The following is a 21,685-nucleotide window of genomic DNA, read 5'->3' on the forward strand; positions in this document are numbered from 1 at the left end:
GAGGCTCATCATCAGTCTGAGGCCAATATGTTCCTGTGCCTTTCTCGGTGAGTGGATGGCAGCAGCAGATCTGCCCAAATATATTCTTTCCAGCTTTATCACATTTGATAGTCCTCTGGGATATAAAAATCTCCTTATAATCGAGAAAATCTCCTGCATTTACACCACAGTTTTCTAAGGTGTGCTCAGGGAAGTGCCACTAGGCATACAGCCCCTTCATCCCCTTTCCACTTCCGAGGTCCTGTTCCCCTTGTTCCCCTGTACTGCTACTCTGTCCTACATTTTATCGTACACTCTACAGACAGAGGTCCCATTCAGGTCCCCTCATAGTTTCCCTGCAATCCCCCACGCAGTCGCTTTAAAGCCCGCGTGGAGCCCTCAGATCACCTTCCAGCTCGGCTGCAGCCCCTAAAGAGCTCCTAAACATCCTCCTCCAGCCTCCGTGCGGCCCCGCTGCTCCCCCAGTCCCGTCACAGACACGCACGCAGAGACCCGCATACGCACACAGACAGACACACTCCCCTCAGCGCCCTTACGGCGTCCTCCCAACACCTCCGGCCTCTGGGCGCCCTTCCGACCCCCATTACCCCCAGCGCCTTTGCAGCCCCACCCAGCTTCCCCCAGACATCTTCCAGCCCCTACAGAGCCAACTCGTCAAGCCCCCCCCGCGCGACCCCCAGGCCCCCCCGCCTCTGGAAAGCCGTGCCCCGTCCGCAAACCACCTCGTCCCCGCGGAGCAAGGCGGCACGGAGGGGGGCGCTGGCGGCGGGACTCGCCGCCCCCCCGCGCGGCGGAGGCAGCGCCGCGGCAAGGGTTAAGCGGGGCCGGCGGGCACATGACAGCCGCGGGCACGGCCGCCCGGGCTGCGCGGGAGCTGCGCTGCCGCCGGGAGGTGAGTGGCCCGGGGCGAGCGGCGGCTCCGCAACCCGCCGGCTGCCCGCGGGTGGGGGCGTGCGGGGCGGCGCGGCCTCTCCGCTGCCCCGCTGGCCGGAGCTGCCCCGAGCCCCGCGCCGCCCGCCCGGGCGGGGACAGGGTGAGTCGGCGGCTCACGGCCTCCGTGCCAGAGCGCGGAGGGCGGAGAAGAAGGGAAAGCAAAACAAACGCTCTTGTGGTGCAGTCATTTCGCGGTTACTCACCTCGCCGGCCGGTCCGCCGTCGAGATGAGGACGCAGCGCTGTCTGGGAGGACGGGACAGACACCCGTCCCGGAGATTTGTCATCTCGCTCGTGAATAACCGGAGATAGGTACCCACGGAGGGAGGTTGTGGAGCGGAGAGCCTGCCCGCCGGCCGCCCCTCTGGCGGCGGGAGCGGAGCGGAGCGGTGAAGGGGGGCGGGAGCGGTGCGGGCGGGAAGCCGAGGTCGGCCGGGAGTGCCGGCCAGAGGGATGCGGGGCTGCCCCACCGAGGTCCGTGGCCCCGATGCCGAGGAGTGTCCTGCCCGGGTCTTCCCGTCATTCAGGCAGAGGCCCCGTTGGCACGAAACCAGACGTGTAGTGCTTGGTGAGGTGACAGCTATGTTCATCTGCTGGTCTGTATGTTGCTAGCAACTCCAGCCTCTTAAACTTAATAGACTTGAAAGTCATGGCTTTCAGCTGTGTTCTCTTTCTCGCTTTTGGCCCCGGTTGAAGCTGCTCATGCTTTAGCTGCGAGGTCTGCGGGGTGAGCCGTGGTTGCGATAAGGGTGGCTGTGGGTGCCGCCGGGCCGTTGGCCGGGCAGCGTGTGGTGGCCGCCCGCACTGCCCCGCGAGTGGCGGTCACAGCGAGGGCACCGGAGCAGGGCAGGTGTCCGTGCCTCCGTGCCTCTGCCTTCGCATTGCCGCCAGCTCGCATGGAGACACTGTTGGTGTTTTCTCATGTCCTGCATGCACTGAAGCGCTCATCATTGCCGACACTGCAGTGTTAGCAATTGTGGCTGCACTCCTGTAAAGTCCGAAGTTATTATAAGCGAGGAGAACAGGGTAGCATTGTGAGTAAAAGGTGCCATGGATCAGGGTTTGCAGGAGCCTTTTGCTACTGGGCAGGGATGCTGTCGCGATTGACAGACAGCATGTAAGAAAGTGTGCCTCAGACTCTGGTAGTCAGTGCTGCCAGATTTGTATTGGGTTTTTTTCAAGCAGCTTGTCTGAAGTTTGTAGCTAGCCCTAACTCCTGAAAAGCTGCTGTTCTGTTACAGCAACCACTTGCAATAGCACAGCTCTGATGCTTAAGGTCCTAATAGAGAGGAATCTGAGGAGATCTTAATTAACAAATAAACTTGAGAAGGTTTCTCTGGCAGTATGGTAAAAATGTTCGGTCCTAGCTACACTAGAATATACATCATCCTGTCCACTGATAACGGCTGTCCTTTTGATGGCAGTTGCAGCAGTATCAGTGATTGTGCTCTCCTCTGTGTTTATACAGTCCCTCATACAAAGGCATTCCTTTCTGTGACTAATCTTCCTAGGAATTATAGTGATGCAAGTAATAAGTAATTAGTAGATTTCATTGTACTAACTCTGAGAAACTCAATCATGTTTGCGGGCTGGTTGTCTCAAGTGCTGTGGAGGACCTCCTTTAGCTATCATTTGCCTTGCTTGTTCGTGCTGTATCAAGAGGGCATAACAATCCTTGAGAACTAGAAACTTTGAGATTGTGTGACCCTTTTCTGTTTTTCCTTGGTTGACCACCTGGGCCCTAGAAGAATGTGATATTATCAGAGTATTGCAGTTTGGAGTAAAGCCCTGTGTCCAAGAATATAAATGTCAAGACATAGATACAAATTACCAAAACGGTGGATGCAAATGTGAGATATTTATTATTCTCAATAGTGCATGAGTTCTGTGATGCTGGCAGACATGGAGGGGAAGAGATTCTCTATAAATTGAGCGAAAAGTTTATTTTTTATTTTCAGTTTTGAAAGCACATTGTCTTCCTTTATTGCAACTGGGATTCTTAATGTACCTGTTTTTCCAAGACTAATTTCAAGTTCTTGGTTGTTATTTCCTGATTAAATCTCTGTGTGGTTTTCTTTTCCAAGGAGAATTTATTACCATAAATCACCACAGACCACTTTGGTCTGTGAACTAAATCCAGATAACTACAAAAACTGTAACACCAGCACTTCCTATGCATTTGTGCTCTATTTAGAAAATGAGTTGTTATGTTGATGGCTTACTACTGTGTTAGAGTGTGTCCTTCTCACAAACAGCTGTGAGACACAAAAACTTCAGGAGTCAGTGAGGCTGAGGTGAAGCATCCCTCTAGCTTTTTGTGCCTGTCCCTTCCCCTCTCCATCACACTCCTTTCCACCCACACTGACTCATCAGGAGTGGGATGTCAGGGTAGGGAGTGGCTTCTGAGTGTTTCATCATGGTGCCACTGGCAGGTGATGCTCCAAATACCATGGCCATGCAAAAAGGGAAAGGCTGGCAGGGAAGAACAGATCTTAAATGTAGGTAGCCTTTGGGTGGCCTTGTGATTACTCAGACTTGATAGTAAGTAAATTTTTTCCTGGAATTGTGCCAAGGAAATTGTGGGGGAGAACATGTTGAAAGGCTTGGCTGTCCCTCATCGTGATAGGGATAAGGGAAGGCACAGTCTTGGAGTGCACAGTCCCAAAGATGGGGGTTATGGTTCATGTTTTGCTTTCTGTGTTGCCTGGTAGCTGTTGAAGAGGTGAGGTGTCTCCAGTCAAAGAATAAGAAGGAAGGACTCTTTGGTGCATTGTCTTTCAGTCTTGTCCTTTGGTTTGGGATAGTGCTTGCTACCCTATATGCATAGTGCCAGTGTCTGATAACTACTTTTGTGAAAGCATCTCCTGAGCTGGATTTATTACAATTTTTTAAACTGATCTCTGCAGCAGAGTAATTCAGCTTTTATTGAAATTGAAAAGTGTTTTACCTCTTATTTCAGTGGGTGAAGTAGTAAGCCAACTCTGATTACTTTTCAAAACTGCATATATAGTAGACTATATGGCATACTGTGCTACAGGCACAGATTTGTGAATTATTCTTTTGTTTTGCTTTCTGAAGAATTAGTGTTCAGATTTTTAAGGCTTCAATTCAGCTTGAATTTAAATGTTATGACATGGCTCTCTGAAAGTGAATTTATGAATCATTGCCGTGGATTTTGAGTACTTACGTTGTCATCCTGTTATTGATGCAGAGTCATAGACCTTTGAGTAATATCAGCTTGGAAAAAAAAGAGAGCAGTGGATATAAGCGTTCTTAAGTGATCTTTTAATATCTGTGGGAGCACGAAAGGGCCACTACAGTATCTACTGATGGACAGAAATATTTCATTAAAAGGTGGCAAGTACTTTTCTTTCTTTGGTAGAACAAAAGAATTTGTCTGTACAGCCATTCAGTCTCAGGATAGTATTCTTTCTCGGTTTTTTTGTTTGTTTAGTTGGGGGTTTAGTGTGCATTCGAACTTAGTACATCAAGCTGCAATCCTATTCAGGATTGCTAAGCTTATTTCTAAGTAGGCTGTATTTGGTGCTGTATTCCCACCATTTCCAAGATCACTTGGACTAGAAATGTATCATTATTATAGTTAGCTGTAATTGATAACTATTTAGGGATCTGATGGAAAAGTTATACTTTTAGAATATAATTCATGTCCAATTGGGAATTGATTAGTTGTATGTGCTTTAATGCATCACTCAGTAATCTGATGTTTTGGTTTGAATCACCTTGGCCACTGATGTGAGAAGGTCTTGGCATCATGTTGAAAATTGATGCTAAGGAAATTTAACTAATGAAAAGCCACTTAATAATAGTAAGTAATACTGAAAATGCCACAAAATAATAATTTTTAAAGTGCAGAAACTTCTCCAAGGTGCTTTAGTGTTAAAGAAAGAAAGCACTCATTTGCATCATAACCTAATGTTATACATTTTCACAGTAGAATCAGGAAGGAGACTAGAGGAAGAAAATGTAGAGGAATTATTTAACATGTTTCTACTTTCATAAAAAGGTTTGGTTTGTTTGTACTTGCAGGTCAATTGGTTCAAAATACAGTTTACTAGAATGAGGAAAGAAATTATGGGCTCAGAGGCCTTTCTTCAAGTGTAAAAAACACAGCATGAGCTAATGATAAAACTGAGACAATGATAGCATAGAACACTACCATTGCTTGTAAGATATAATATTACTGGAGAAGAATAGCGAAGGAGACTAACAACACTAACAACCAACACTAACAACCCAAGTTGTATATTGACCTAGATTTTATAGGGCTGGTGGGTCTGTGTAACCTATGTAGAAAAAATTCCTCTGTTGTTTAAACTAAAGGAGCTTTTGTTGAGTAAAGCTAATGCATTTGTCATGTTATATTCTTTTCTTGATTATATTCTTACTTTGCTAATGTAGTTAAAATTGCAGACAAGAATTACAGGCAAGAATGATTTTTATTTGTGGACAATTTATAGTGACATGGTGTATACCCTTGCCAGCAGAACAATTGCCTTTTTTTAATATGTCCTTTTCTAAGGATCTAATCACCTGTGTTAAGGCATAGTACATTCTACTTTTAAAATAAACTCTGAGAATTCAGCTCTCCTTTTCCTTGTTTGAATTGGAGAGAGTGATTTATACTTCAGCCAGGCATGAAGAAAAATAATATTACTTTTTATTGATGTGCTTTACAATTTTTATTCCCACAATATAAAAATATAACAATAAATATAGTATGTAGACTAAATCTTTTATGACCATTTAAGTGTGGTTAAGGCATATCTCTCTTATTTATATCAGTAGGGAGTTTGCTTTTGCCTTTGAAGATAACATGCTTAGGCCTTCCATTTTTAGTGAGTTCTTAACTGGAAGGTGTGTGTGAATATCTATGCATAGATGTCTCTAGAGACACTTAGATGGCTTTTAATCTGGAAGTGTGCTATGAATACAGGTTTGTGAAATAAACAGGGATGTTTTGTTTGAGGTTTTTGACAGTGCACAGATGGAAAAAAATTGAGACGTTTCAGAGTATAGTAAGCAAAGAGTTAATATGAGGGTTTTACATTAAATTCAGTCATGAATATACTGGTTGGAATTTTACTGGCTTCAGTGTTGAAAATCTCATGTGCTGAGTGTAAAAGTTATGGTTCAGCATTTTACTGCAGCAAGATCATAATAATTAAAACTTTAATATATAGATGAATTAAAAACATAACTGATGCCATACTTTGGTTTTGTTTCTGTCAGCTTGTTTGTCTGAACAAGTTAATTAGGCACTGAGTGTATGATTGAACAAATTACTTAAGCGTGTGCTTAATGTTAAACAGATGCAACTGGTGATGAAAATTGGGCACGAGCTGTTCAGCTGAATTAGGGCTGAAGTTACCCCAACTGCATGGTATCTTAGTCCAGTGACTTACGCTGACAAGTGCAGCTTTTGTTTACAAATCTTTTTTTATGTCAGGAAATGTTTAGATCTAGTTGATTCTGCCTTGGGGTAGGTTGTGACTGAAATGATTTCTTGAACCCCTTACAGTCTTGTCTTCTAAGATTTAAATAGTAGGAAAACGTAAGTGATGAAAAGTCAGGGTTTGAAAATTTTTGGTATATTTTAAAAGATGTCCTTGAAAATCTACCACTATATGATTACATTTCACCTGTACCATATAAATATGGTGTATCTATAGGCTTATAATAATAGTCCACTTTTGAAATGATTGCAGTTGTGTTTATGAATGCTTCTGTGCTATGCTTTCTTGCAGTACTTGTGAAGTGCCCCGGAGTTTGAGGGACCACAAGTCTTTTGTTTTGTGCTTCTTCAGTGCTTTTGCTTTTTCCTCTTCATATTGTTGTATACATATCCTTTAGAATGTGAACTGCTGTTTTTCCTGTTTTGTCAGTATCTGCATGGTGCTTCCCTACTACTGCGTGTGCTTTTCAGCATGGACTGGGGAGAGGGCAAAAAAAGAGGCAGCTGTGCTCATCCTAATGACAACTCCCTGTCAGAGAGTCCTTCCAGTCCCAGCTGCCTCCTTGTACTTGGTCAGCATGCACCTAATTTCATGGCTGATTTAGCTAATGTGGAGGCAGTTGACCTTATTGCAAACTTCAGCTTTTGATGAGGCAGGTTTTCTCTGTGTTAGAGCTCTAAGTCATTGCTTGGCTCTGTTCTTTCTCCCCAGCAGACCATATAGAGCTTGTACTTTGTTTCTTGTAACCCATAAAGTCACGAAGTTAACAGTCACGTGCAGTCCTCTTTCATCTATTACTGCAATAAAATTTTTATTTAGGTGTTTTTTAAGCAAGTGTAATACACAGTGAATTCCTTACTGAATTTGGATTGATATTAATCATAGCTGAGGGTCTGTAAAAACACACTTTGATTACATTAACTTAAAAAGGAATGGGAGGTCATATAGTATGAGCCATTGGACAACAGGTATTCCTCATGGACCTAGGATGACCCATTTGGACAGCAGAACTCACCTGTCGGAATTCATGTAGGAACACCCTGCTTGTCTTCAAATAGCAGCACTGAAAGCCCAGCTGTTGGAAACTTGTCTGCCAGCCTGCACTTAAAGGTGCCCCTGGGAGGAGGGCACCTCCAAGGTTGCTCCTGAGAGCAACATCGACAATACTGTTTACCTTCCTGCCCTAAGTCCCAAGAAACAAGTGGTTACAAATGAGAAACCCTTATTACAAGTCCCACAGCCCCCAGGACTTCAGCCCCACTGTTTTTGAAGCCAAAACAGCAAGAATTTGGAGATACTTTTTCCCCATGCAGAGGTGAAGGTAAAACTCATTTTTCTATTGCCATCAGTAATAGCACAGTAGCACATCCCCAGGTGGTGTTAGTTTAAGTAGATGGAATCCTCTTCTTTACCACTCTTTCCTACAAAAGAAGAGACACTCCAACAAGATGTTTTGTTATTTTCCACAAAAGTAATTTATCATTTGATTATGCCCAGGGACTTTTTATTACAAAGCAGTTGCTCAGAATTGCTGAGTTGCCCTAAGGTTCCTTATAAACAGTGTCGTTTGTCTTTGCTTTGGTAACCTAACCTTTTGATTCAGCAAATCCAGGGAGTAATTTTATGTTTTGCAGCACAAGAGTTTTGTGAGTCCTATCAGGAATACTCCTTGGATGCATGAACACAGCTTTCCACTGGTGCCTAACAGCTTCTTACTGATAAAAGCAGCAGTAGTCATGGGTTTTTAGTGTGTCTAGGCTGGACAAGCTGTAGAACACTTTGGAACCACTGTTCATGCTGTAGAAATCAATGATGCATAACCCTCACAAAATTTGGAGGTTCTGTGGTTCTCTGTGAGTGAGTGCTTGTGCATCAGATGAGAAGGTACTGACTGTCTGCTCTTGGGTCTTAGAAGTCAAAATGGAACATTTAAGTTTACAATACTTCTTGACTCTGGTTATTCTGGAGATGGGGATATTCCTTTGGAGGAGTTTTGGTATCATCATTTCAAAACTGAATCTATGTAGACATGAGAATGTAATGAATAGAAAAGAATGAAACGGTTTAAAATACTAAAAACCCCCAAACACTTGTGTTGATATCCAAGTAAAAGTGGAGAAAAGGAGACAGATATTTCCCATTTTACTCCAAATGTATTGCTTCTCTCCATTTTCTGTTTTTCTTCACTACTTGCCTTTGACAACTTAGGAAGTCCATCCCACTTCAGCAAGGCTTGCAGGCATGAAACCAGTACCATTTCAGAACAAGTTGAAAGTTAACTTCATGGTTGAGTACTCTACTGAGTCAGACCAGTGGTAATGCATATTCATCGAATGACCTCTGAGATCACTGATGTGTTGCTCAAAGTGGGGGCAATGGCATGTAATTCTCAGCATATACATGAAAAGAGGTAGATCTTAACATGATAGTTTCGGAGGAACTTTTCTCTCTCTCTTTCACTACAGGTAGAGCCTGATTCCTGCTGTCTTGAAAATTACATGCCTAAAAACTGAAAATCCATGCTGAGATCTCTAAAGTAGCCTTGTATAACAGCTAATCCACGTACAGTATGTGTTGCAGAGCAGCATGAGAAGGTAAAGAGAGCATCAGCTAGTTCAGTGATCTATGACAAGGTGACTTGGGGATTGTCCTGTGCACGGCCAGGTGTTGAACTTAAGGATCCTTATGGGTCCCTTCCAACTAGGCATATTCTGTGATTCTGGTTTGGGGATTTTGATCTGGGATTTTGATCTGCTTTACCTGATTGATCTGTTCCTAGATGCTGTCATTTCTGTCTTTCCTTCTTGACCTGAGTAGCCCGCACATATGTAAAGTAGTCTGCTGTTTTGTGAGGTAGCTGAAGGGCTGGCATTAAGGGCTGGCTGGTAAGCCATGTATAAACAGCGCTGATTAGGTAAAATACTGCAGACTTCAGAAATGACGGACGTCTGATTCCGTGTTTCTATGTATTTAGGTTATTAATTCCTCATGCTTCAAGATTATTAGTAGCAGGACCACTTACAAAGTTGAAGATTATGCAGGCTGGGAACATATCCACTATGGAAGAACTAAGTCTTACTTGGTCATGTCCAGTTAATTTTCTAAGACTTTGAACCTTGCTATGCTGTATAAATTATAGCATGCATGTAAATAAGACTGTAAACCTTCTAAAACTACTCATGTAGTTTATGCTTGTGCACATTTTTCGTGTTTTCTCCTTTTCTAGTGGTTGGCAAATGGAGGGAAATTCTTTTTTATAAGTACTTATTGTTAAACCTTCATCCCAAGAAGACAACAGTTTTACAGTTATCTCAGTATCAGTTACAGAGGTTTGCAGTATTCAAAGTTGTTTTTTGTTGTTTTGATTTTTTGGTTTTTTTTTTTTGGGGGGGGATTGGTTGCTTTTTTGTTTGTTTTTACTTTAAAACACAGGGCATAGTAAAAACACCAAGATACACCCCAAAATTGGTAAATTGGTGGTTTGGAATAGTTTCTCTGCATTCTTTCTATAATGGATAAAACAGTTAAAAAAAAAAAACAACGAAACAAACAGGTGCTTCAGTTTGGGATAGAGGAAAGAACAGAATATTTTGGGGCAATCCAACTGTGTGCTTTGTTTTTTACAGAGGTGATGCTGAATGCACAAGAGAACAGTAATCTGCAGTAACCACAACAGGCCCAGAGTCTTTACTTTACTTGAAGACTTTCTTTATCTTTTATAATGTTACAAAGCTTTGAAAGGAGATGTTTTTTTAAGAGAGGATGCCACTTATGTCACAGTTAGATAAACTGTTACTTTTCTGTGTATGGAGAAAAAAAAGCGAGTGTGAACATGTGATGGTGTACATCTCTTACTTCAGTTACTTTATCTCCTGTGTGGTAGTGATGGTATAATATGCTTTATAATACAGTGAAAAAGTAAATAGTATAATGACGGATTTTTTTTCCAGTACAGAAAAATATGTTAGGACAGTGATTTTTTAAATTTTTTTTTTGCTAGGTGTGTGGACTTTTGTGTACCTGTATTAGATATTTTCACATAGAAATTAGATGCAAAATACAGGCATAATACTACATGTATTTGTCATTGGAAATCTGTGGTCTTTCATTTTGTTTGATGTTGGCATGTGGCCACTTTTTGTGAATAATTGGTTTCACACTTTTTAGATTTATTCAGGCCTAGAAAGATATCTTTACTGACAACATCTACTGAGTTGAAAGTGAGCTAGAGAGACATCAAACAGGAATGAGCAAAATGAGGGAAAGGATGAGAACGGTAAAGGGAGACGCAAGACCATGACCTGACCCGCACTGGTCTTCAACACAGAACTCGTCAATGCAAATCTTTTAACAGAACTATCCTAATGAAAAATAACATAATTTTTAAAAGCCAGCTTTTTACTGAACAGTCTATGAAAAGGTAACTTTTTTTAAGGTGTGTAAATTTCAATGAGCTCAAATTAGAACTGTGATCTAAGTGTACTGATGTCCAAAAGTTACATACTCAAGGATTTAGTACCGGCATATCTGCACTTTATGCACATCTGAATAGTATTTTTGTTTTCTAGAAAACCTAGTAGCTATTCTTACTGCTTTTCTCATTCATTCCTATGTCCAGACAATGGACTTGCAAGTGTGAGGTGGACCATGTTCAAACATATCCTGAGTGTTCTCATGTCTCACGTAGTAATAAAAATCCCATGTCTTTTTGAAAACAGCACATTTTCTGAAAGGACCAATATCTTTAACACTCCTACTGTTTTCTCATACTCAGTTGCTGAAAACATGTTTTCGAAGTTCATCAAGAGGTATTAAAGATAAACATATCTCTGCTGTTGTAGGTAGTTGCAGGAGGTGGCTGTGGGAATAGTTCATTGAATCATAGAATCATAGAATACAATCATAGAATCAACTGGGTTGGAAAAGACCTCTGAGATCATCAAGTCCAACCCTTGATCCAACACTGCTGTGGTTGCTAGACCGTGGCACTAAGTGCCACATCCAGTCTCATCTTGAAAACCTCCAGGGATGGTGACTCCACCACCTCCCTAGGCAGCCCATTCCAGTGTCTGATTACTCTCTCTGGAAAAATTTCTTCCTACTATCCAACCTGAACTTCCCCTGGCAGACCTTAAGATCGTGCCCTCTCGTTAGGGAGGTCACCTTCTATTTTGCCTTCAGCATTATTGGTGAACACTACAGGAGGGAGGATCCTGCTGGGGGAGTTGGATCTTTGATCTGAATCACCGAGATCATACTTAACATGCTTATGGACCATTCATTCAAAGTTTGTGAGTGGTAATACAATATATTGTAGTCTTAAAGCAGCCTGGATTTAACTGATGGAGAATTTCTACTGTGACCAAAGGCTGTGCTGAGGTGCTGTTAGTGTCATTGATGCAGCTCCTGCACCTCCAGCCACTGTGTACCTCCATCACCTGATGGAGAGGTCCAACAGGGACATGGGGCAGGGAGAGGCAGCCTGTCAGCCTGGTTTTTGGTCTTACTGTGATTGTGACTTGAACTGGTATATCTGGCAGGATTTTCAACACAGAGAGCACCTCTCAGTCATGAGGGCTGTAGCCATCTCCATATGTCTCCAGTTCTCCCTGGCAGCAGGTGACGCTACATGCATGGGGAGTTCAAGCCTTAAAACCAGTCTGGCCTTTTATTCTGCCTTGACTCTTCTAACTAAAACCAGTGTAGTCAGCACGTGAGTATGTAATGAAGACTGTGTTATAGTTGTGAAGGCTTGACTTGAAGAAGCAAATCTGGACATTTGCCCCCCAGATAGGACAGTCCAGTAAGTAATGCAGAAACTTGTGCAGATAGTCATGGACTCCTTTCGTTCTCCTTTTCCAAGGCCGTTGAAAATACAACTATCATCTTCCATTTCTGAGGTTCCTGCAGTGTTAAGTTTGTTCCTTGACATGAAAGAGCATTATGTATTTTATTTTCCATTTTCTTGCAAATGTGACTGTAATTTTTTTTTTCTGATAAAATGAGTCAGTTAGCTAATGTTCATATGTAAGATGAGTATGTTTTCTGTAAGGCTCTTACATATCCTGGAAATAGTTGACAGGCATCAAATCTTGGGATTTCATTTTATTTTCACACCAGAGACTCTGGAAGAAGAAGCGGTTCCAGTGCTGCTAAGCTGTGTGAGAACTGGTCAGGGAGGATAATTTGTCTCCTTTTGCTAAAAGAGTCTTGTTTCCCTTTCGAACAATAACCACACAGGTCTATGAGGAGTGTTATATGCTGAAGTGTTAATCAGTAAGCAGCTTGAATCACACTTGAAATCTCTTTAACATACTTAGTTTGCTCTCTAGTACTGTTGTTTTTTATGTGTCAGTTGGCGCAGTCTGAAAAAAAGATGTTCATCAGTATTCTGTGCAGTTCCTTATGCAGAAAGCCTGACTCAAGACTTACTTTCTTTTTCAGTTGATCTCTATAATCAATTGACAGCAGTTTTAAAGACTAGTTATTGATGATGTTGAAGTATAGCAAAGTAAGTGATAATGATCTTAGTTTTATCCATCGTGACACATTTTTCAGCTTTGCATATCTTTCAGTGGCCTTGATATACTTGAAAAAAACTACACAGGATCCATGAAGGCAAGGAAATAATTCCTTGCAGCTCTGGCAGTTGTTTGGGGAAATCCATTCTGAGGATGGTGAGGATTGGTCTTGGTGGATTCTTTTCTTTTGTCTAGAACTTCCTGAAAGGGCACAGGTGGGAACATGAGACTCCCTGAGTTTAAACCTGCAATTAGTTTTAGGGACTGGATGATCAGCAGTCCTGGTGAGGCTTGAGAAGGGTCACTGTTGTTCTTGGTATACCTTTCCTAGAATGTGTGAGAGATTTACTTTGTTTTTATGTGAAAGGTAGTGTATAGATTCCTGTTGCAAGACACTCCTTTGGAGTGCTTATTTCAAGTTAATTTCTTTTTCCTGCTATCTGTCATGTTTCAGGCAACCTTAAAAAGAAATGATGGAAGGCAATGATTTACATTGACTGTGTACTTTTACTGTCTTTCTCTTAAACATTCAGAATTACATTTAAGAACAAAATGTTTAAGCAAATTAAAAAAGCTGGTGATGCCAAAATGCTTGTTGGACTATGTGTTATAAAGGCCCCAGGCAACTTACAAAAATTCCCTGAAGAGTGTTAGGCGTAATACCAAAAAGGATCTACTTTACACAACAACTGTAAAACCCCTCAAGGGTATTAGGTGTATTGCCAACACTTACCCATACTGTGTTAAGAGTACATTTAACTTCTGTCATACCTAACTTTATACCCTTTATTCTTTGCTTTGTGTGCCTGGACAGTGAGCTTTAAAATTACTTGCAGCCATTCAAAATACAGTATAGAGAAGGGATAGATTTAAGTAAAGCTTGTATTTTTAAAATTTCCATAGACCAAGTATTATTCTATTAGACTGGGGCAAACCCATTGGAAGTGATGGGTTGTATTTATCAATAACTTTATGACACCTGTTTTCCCTATGATGACAGCTTGTTGTTGTCATTAGCATCCAAAGAGTCTCTCTAGCTGGAAGGCTGTGAAGAAAGGATAGGTAAGCTGGATGGGGAGGCTGCACCAAACTTATGAACCCATGGGCAGCCTCTGGTGGAAATCTCAGTGTGGCTTTGAATGTCCACTTCAGTAAAATTCTGAAAAGATAAAATCAGGGCAGATATACCTTCCTGAGGTGGTGACTTCCAGCAATGCGGCATTTCCTTTTCTTCCTCTGTTGTCACTGATTAAAGGATGCTTATTTTTAGCATCCTAAAAATAGTTGATGAATTTTATATCTTCCATGTCTGCAGAGAGGAAAATTCTATGCCTCAGGTCAAGTCATTAAAAACAAGAAAACCAAAACAGGCCAAACTATTATCTTTTCCCTTTTTTGAGAATTTTTAGCTTAGTGTATGATTTTTCAGTTTTATTTGATCACCAGGAGGTGGCACTAACAAAATCTGTTCTCATACAGAGAGATGTATGTTTCAGCCACCTTTTTATAGGGGAAATTTGGAATAAAAATCTAGTTGAAATATGAAAGTTCTGCAAGTTTTGTACTTGAGAATTCTTGAAAACTGCATTAAAACCACCAGTCCCTCTGGGTGAATTAAGGTTTTGATATTTTGGTATGAATATGGGTAGGTCACATAAATTTGCTGTCCCTCTATTCTTTTCATTGGCAACTTTTTGAAAAGTTATAAATGTAAAAATTAAATGACTTGAGATCTCAACCTGAAGTGCAGTTTATTGATGTGAAATACAAAATTCAGACCTGCATGTGCACCTCCAGAGAGGAAGCAGGCTATCTATGCATTTGCATAGAGGAGCAGGCAAAACAAAAAGCTGCCCAGTGCACAATTAAGCATAGATGTGTCCAAGTACTGAATTTTGCAGTTGGATGTGATGTTTTGGCCTGTTGCCATTGTGTTCTTCCAGAAGTATATAGCCTCTCCTAGCAGTGCTATAACATGATCTTCACCGTGGTAATGTGTTTCTTTCTTTGGTCCCCACTGCTGCAGACCTGTTAGATGATGGTGAACAGGAAGCAAACCAGCTGCTTGCTTTGCTTCAGCTGCTCTCTCTTACCACTCACCCTAGGAAAACAATGAGAAGCTGCTCTTCTGACATGTATTTTGTACATAAAGTGCAAAATGATCTTCTGTTTACTTTCAGAGTTCTTGCAGAACTGTAAATGTGTGGGATACTCCTGCAAGGAGCAGGGAGTTGATGTCAGCAATCCTTATAAATCCCTTCCAATTTGAGATATGCTGTGATTCTATGATTCTGTAATTCCTCCGAATTACAGAATAAAAGTGGGAACTGTCTGAATAAATGAAGAATTGTCTGCACCAATGATATCTTTTTCTTTTCTATTTTACTTAAGCATGGTCTTTCCAAAGCTAAATTTTGTAATTAATTCTCTCTCAGATTTCAAGGAAGCTGGGGGAAATAATGCAGCCTTTTTAAAGGACCGTTTTTGCTTGTTTGAACTTCGGTTTGGCTTGGACAATAAACGTCTTAACATGTACCGAACTGATCCCTAAGTGGGTTATAAGTAGCCTGCACGTGTCCCTTTGTCTATATTTCTGTTCCTCTTATCTCTTCCAGGCTAAATTTCATCTCAGGCCAGTGAGGTGTTTGCAGGCATATTACCTTATACTTCAGTTAGGTGATCATGTCTTTCACTGCTGGTTGTAAGAGTGCACATCATTTTTTCAGCAGACTTGATATACCACCTCAGTATCTATTGAGTGCAGCAGATGGGCCACTAGGCAGGGAATACAGAGATGAAAATGGCTCAATTGATGTTTGTTGTATTTGCATCAGCATGGCTGCATTTTATTCAGGTCTCTGCGGTGGTATTTGCTGCTGGAGCTTCTTGTACTATGGTGTCCTATTTTAGCTGTAGGTCCTCCTGTTGTCCTCTCTTGCCATTTGACTCTCTTTGCTTGGATTCAGAGGGAAGAGGTATTTATGTTTGCCCAGCGACAGGCACAACTGCTACTGCAACACAAGTCGCAATGACGATGAATATAATACATAACAATGGATGTGATATGTCTAGAGGGAATAACTAAATGGGGAGATTATTCTCTCTCAAACAAAGAAACAAATTTAACTGTGGCATTAATTGTAAGGTACCAAAATAAATAGACTGCAATGAAATGCTTACTGTAGGCTTTTAAACTGTATTAATATGAACTGCAAAAGCCAAGTGTGTTTTTTATCTTACTGCTCCCCTGATAAACTCATTGTGTAAAAAGCAAAATAGTCATATTAAATGCTGTGGCTTTACCAGTGAAACTTGCTTGATGATAAAATGGTATTACTTCTGTATTTCAGCAAAGAAACATCTTCAGTTCTGGTAGCTCTAAATGGAACTTTGATCTCTTAATTTTATCTTAAAAATTTGATCTTGCAACACCGATAAACATCTTAAAATAAAAATCTAGGTTATTCTTAAAGGGGGAACATTTTTTGAGACTGGGTGAACACCTACAGAAGTTTGTTGTCTCCATGTAACTGTCATATTTATGGGGGTAAGTCCAGTATTGCCATGTTATACCAATGTGAAATTGTGAAATTCTGTGTGTGATGAGCATGGCCTTCAGCTATTTTGTAGCCAGGGGTTCTAGAAAGATTTAAGTGTCACTGAGATTTAGGTGTCACAGGGGTACATGTGCTGCTGAAGCTGAGTAACTCTTGAATTTTTTTCAGAAATTGGAAGTCAGCTTCCTGGTCCCCCAGAATGTGGGGGACCAGAAGTTCCCACAGAAGGGGGTATAAGGAACAGGTCTCACATCATGGAAGGCAGGAAGGCCTGGAGCAGGAGCAGAGAATGAGTTTTTTCCTTCTCTGAACCCTTTCCCTCAGTCTTGTGACACAGGATGCAGCTTATACATAGGCCCTCTTGGAAAAAAAAAACCGAAACCCAAAACCAAACGAAACATGTTAGGGCAATATTCTCCAGTACATGAAATGGAACTTCTGATAAAAATCTCATTTCATTGGGCTTTTATGTAGTCAGTTCTACAGACACTATGTGGTTGATAAAATCAGTGGTTTTAAGTGTTTTTCTCTGGGCTTTTTAGAGAAGTCTATCCCTATTTAGTCTAACCATTTAACACGTTAATAGTGTGGTGTCTGTGTGGGGGTTTAGTTGCTGGCTGGGGTTAAACCATGACATTGTGTAAGAGGTTTCAAATGATAATGAGAAAAAAAACCTGTTTACAGTGGATTATTATGCTTTAATGAGCAGAGACGACCATCTCCTCAGGTTTGTCGATTTAACAATGTCTGACATTTTTGTCTGAGGACAGTTCCAAGCTGAGAGGTCAGTAGAAGACATATGCCTTCCCCAGCTTTAGTTATTATAACAAAGCAGTTGCTGTATAACATTTCCCTTGCAGAAACTCTGGAAAGAATTTTGACATGAGAAGTTACCCTGCAGGTGTTCATATGGAAGGCAAATAGTGTCCAAGGAACATCTCCAGGACATGTGTCTTCTGTTGCTGCTTGGAGTGGGTGAACTTCAGCCAGTGAGAAGTTACTGGTGTCCTGGCTGACCCATGGTAGCTATGTGCAATGGTGAGGAAACTTCTACTTTTCCCACTGCTCTTTCCCTTTGCAAATGTGTCTAAATGCCTAATGAATTTAGTCCCCTGAAATGACACCAAACCGTGTTCCAGCCCAATTTCTGTTGAAATCAGTGGTGTACCCAGAATTTCATATTTCAGCTCTGGTGAGAGATTTTTTTGCACATTGATGTAACTCATCTGCATATTCAGGAATATTTTGCAGAGCTTCCTGCTGCTTTGTGGGAAGCTTGGTAGGGTAAAATGCTATTTCAGAAGGCATTCCTTTGTGATCAGCAGAGGTTACTTTGACAGGCTCTGTCTTAGTAATATTTATTTTTTAATGAAATTGAGATTAATATGAAGAAGAAAATACATTTAAACAATTGTGAGTGGGTGCAGTACTTGTTAAGTACATTCTTCTCCATTTTCACTACCTTTCAGTGTCTGCTCCTTTTTTTCCCTAAAAATAAACAAACAAACAAAAAGAAAATACAAACTGGGGAATGAGATGCTGGAAAGCAGTGCCAGGGAAAGGGACCTGGGGACCTGGTAGATGGCAAGTTGAATCTGAGTCTGCAGCACCCTGCCAGCCAGGAGGGCCAACCATGTCCTGGGGGGCATCAGGCAAAGCACCACCAGCCGGTCGAGGGAGGGGATTGTCCCGCTCTGCTCTGCACTGGGGTGGCCTCACCTTGAATGTTGTGTGCAGTTTGGGGCACCACAATAGAAGAAAGATATTGAACTATTAGAGAGCATCCAAAGGAGGACAACAAAGATGATGAAGAGCCTTGAGGGGAAGCCTTATGAGGAGCAGCTGAGGTCACTTGGTGTGTTCAGCCTGGAGAAGAGGAGACTGAGGGGAGACCTCACTGAAGTCTACAACTTCCTTGTGAGGGGAAGAGGAGGGGCAGGCACTGATCTCTTCTCTGTAGCGACCCAAGGAAGTGGCCTGAAGTTGTGTCAGGGGAGGTTTAGATTGGATATTAGAAAAAGGTTCTTCTGCCAGAGGGTGGTTGGGCACTGGAACAGGCTCCCTAGAGAAGTGGTCACAGCACCAAGCCTGACAGATTTTAAGAAACGTTGGGATGATATTCTCAGGCACCTGGTGTGACTCTTGAGGATGGTCCTGTGCAGGGGTAAGAGTTGAACTCAACGATCCTTGTGGGTCCCTTCCAACTCGGCGTATTCTGTGATTCTGTGAAAATAAAAAAGAGAGAAGGTATTGGAAATGCTTGACCATTGCTATCTGGTCTGTATCTCATCCTCAGGTAAATAAACTCCATCAGACTGAAATCTCTCTCCTAGTAAAGAAACCATATTTGGGTCTCCAACAGAGCAGTGGGATAATGCTCTTTCCCTGCAGTCTCATGGAACTGGTATTGTTTCATCTGCAGAAGAATCCAGACTCTTCCACTTTTACAAATTTTTTTAGGCTGATTCCTACCTTTCCTTTAGTAAAAATCCTTTACAGAATTGAGATTAGAAGAATTAATTACTAAAATATTAAGTAGTAGTTTAAAACTAATAGATTAAAAAACACCAGTCGATTAAAATCTGCAATGTGGCTAAAAAAAACACTGACAAGTAGTAAGAGCTTGCACATTGGAAATGGCAAAATGGGAAATGGCAAGCTTTAAAATCACTTTTCTCCCAAAATGTTCTTTGCTTTTCCTGTTGGTCAAAGATAACACTAAAAATGTAATTAAATTTGACAGATGTGCTTTTTTAATCTGTGGTCCATAAGTGATTTAGCTCTGCTTAATAGTACTAAGAAGGTTTTGGGAACACCATCTCCATGCAATTTCTGATTCAGTTCTCCAGTTGTTCATGAGGGTAATAGCTGTTAATGCTGACAGAGAATGCTGGTTGACCTTTCTACAATAGACATGCCAAGCCTTAAGTAAGTTTTCTAAATTATCCTGTTACAAAAAATAGAGTACCAAGTAGAGCTAGCCTAAAAAGTGAAAGCACTGAGAAATCAAAATCTTTATTCACAGATGCCCTACAATCTATAATAGAGTCCCCTACTCTATATAGTCCTTGCTGGCAACCAGTTTGATTTTAGGTGTAGTGAAAAGACCAGCCTGGTCCTGTCCAGTCCTTTGCAAAATCTTTGTGTCTGTCCCCTCTGAGATGTGACTTTCTGCTACCCACCACCATCCTTTTCTCCATCCTGGCACTGTACCCTGCAGTCTCTCCAGCCCTCCCTCCTGCCACTAGCCTAGCAGCTTCCAAAAGTTGCCCAGCAGCTCCTCTGTTCTCCAGGAGTTATGGAGAATGGTGTACCCCTTTTAACAGCTAGTGCGTGCAACCAGGAGCAAACTGCCCAAGTCAAGCTGTCTCAGCTTCTTTGCATTTTCAGGAGCTGTGGGTTAGAAGGCCTTCAAACCACTTTAGGAGCTCCGAGGAAGAAGAAATGCTACCATGTCATTTCCAAAAAGATGTTCCATTCAAACCCTTCATGAATGGGTTAATTCATGAAGGGTTTTGAATTCCTCTTCAGAGGGGGAATTTTTAGGCTAGATTATGTTTTATTAACATTATAATGTATTCAGGTTTTGTTGATTTTGAACACCAAGAGTGATGATTTCATATGAGCTGCAATGAAATTGTACAGGTTATTCTGTGTGGGTGGTATTTACTACTGATTAGATTGAAGATGGAGATACAGCAATTAAAAGGTATTTGCTTTTCAGTATCTTCAAATCTGGGGTTTTGATGAAAAATATTTCCCTGTATTTCACCTGAACGTCTCTTTTCTTTCTTTTGCTTCTTTAATGTTACTTGAGTGAGGAGTCTAAGTGGAGTGTTTTTAACTAGTGTTGAAAAATTTAGCCTTACTTGACAGTGAAGCGGTACAGTTTGTCTCAATCTGTCTGTTTCTGAGACTTGAGTGAGATTTGACCACTGGTAAGCCTTTGGGGTTACCAAGAGTTTTACCATGAATGTTTTGAAAACATCCTAAATAAGTGTATTGAGAACAAAGTTTGAAGAAAAAAAATCTCTATATACAGTTTAGTAATTTTCACTTAGTTAAAAAGAAAATAGATAGTTTTACTAAAAGGCACTTGAGAAAACCCAAAATAAATTTATAATTCAGGCTTTATTCAAATACCAGTATAGTATGGCAGGCAGTTTTCATCATTGCTGACATATCACTTTGGCAGCTAAATATAGCTTTTAATTGTGTAACATACACTTCAACATCCTTGTTCTATCCTGAGACATTTTCAGTGCTTTTTTTCAGAGCTCAGTTCAGTTGTAGCATATTTGACCTAGATTGAACTTACATTTGTTGTATACCACTGTTTGAACATCTGTTAATAAACCTGCAGTTGGCTTTCAGGTTCCAGCTAACCAAACCATAATTGGTCTGTCAATCAGTATTCACAAATAAATGTTCTTCTTAAAAAAACTACTGACCCAGCACTGATGTCAATTAATTAGTGAAATGTATCTTCTAACACAATCCAGACTGTTTCTTGTGAATATTTTGATGCTTTTGGCACTAAGAGAGGACTGCTTGGTTATTTATTTGCACAAGCATGTAACTAGAAAATTAGTTGGCTTTCAAATAGGAGGAAATGTTTAAAAAATCTTCTGTAATGTAAGAGAAATGCTGTTCATGTCGGGACCGCAAGATGGAAGATTTCTTTTTGTATCCTCTGTCCCCTTTCTGTCCAACCCATGGGCAGTGGGATAGTTAATGCTGCTGCCCAGACCTTTCTTTGTCCAGAGAGGTGCAAGGCTGGTGGGTTTTGCCCACTTAAACTGTACCCAGATTCCTGCTAACTTTGCTGTACCACCTGAAGTGCTTTCTATATTGACTTCTTGTTGTGTCAGTATCTTTCCCATCTTGAATATACTTTCTCAGCTACTTCCCTTCATTGGTATGAAATACAGTTACACATCTTATTTCCATGTGAAAAGCCATTTATTTTTAAATACATCATGTGTGTTCATAAGATAAGTGGGATACTTCTGCCATGGGTATTTATCTTTGAAAGATAAGATTTTTTTGGCCTAGTTGTCTTTTGTAAACTTTTCAAAAGCCCTGGGTTGTTTTGGAACAGGAAAAACAAGCCATTAAAGAAATAATAAAGTTTAAGAGTAGCAAAGCATCTGATTTTCCAACTGCAAACATTTTTAAAAATGTTTTGAATTATTGAAAGA

General features: G+C 41.1%; 1 protein-coding gene across 6 annotated transcripts in view; it reads left to right on the forward strand.

The window, feature by feature from the left end:
• Positions 1 to 807: 807 nt before the first annotated feature.
• The window catches only part of GLIS3 (GLIS family zinc finger 3), a 160,107-nt gene continuing 139,229 nt past the window's right edge, over positions 808 to 21,685 (forward strand). For 3 of the 6 annotated variants that reach the window (XM_051788402.1, XM_051788403.1, XM_051788408.1), the window contains exon 1: positions 1,046 to 1,500. In XM_051788402.1, the coding sequence (XP_051644362.1) occupies positions 1,386 to 1,500 (115 nt within the window). In that variant the 5' untranslated portion in view covers positions 1,046 to 1,385. The other 3 variants (XM_051788406.1, XM_051788407.1, XM_051788405.1) reach the window with 3 other exon arrangements.

This window comes from Manacus candei, unplaced genomic scaffold, assembly GCF_025592945.1.
Source record: "Manacus candei isolate 608988 ecotype Guabito, Panama unplaced genomic scaffold, ASM2559294v1 h1tg000024l, whole genome shotgun sequence".
Classification (NCBI taxonomy): Eukaryota; Metazoa; Chordata; class Aves; order Passeriformes; family Pipridae; genus Manacus; species Manacus candei.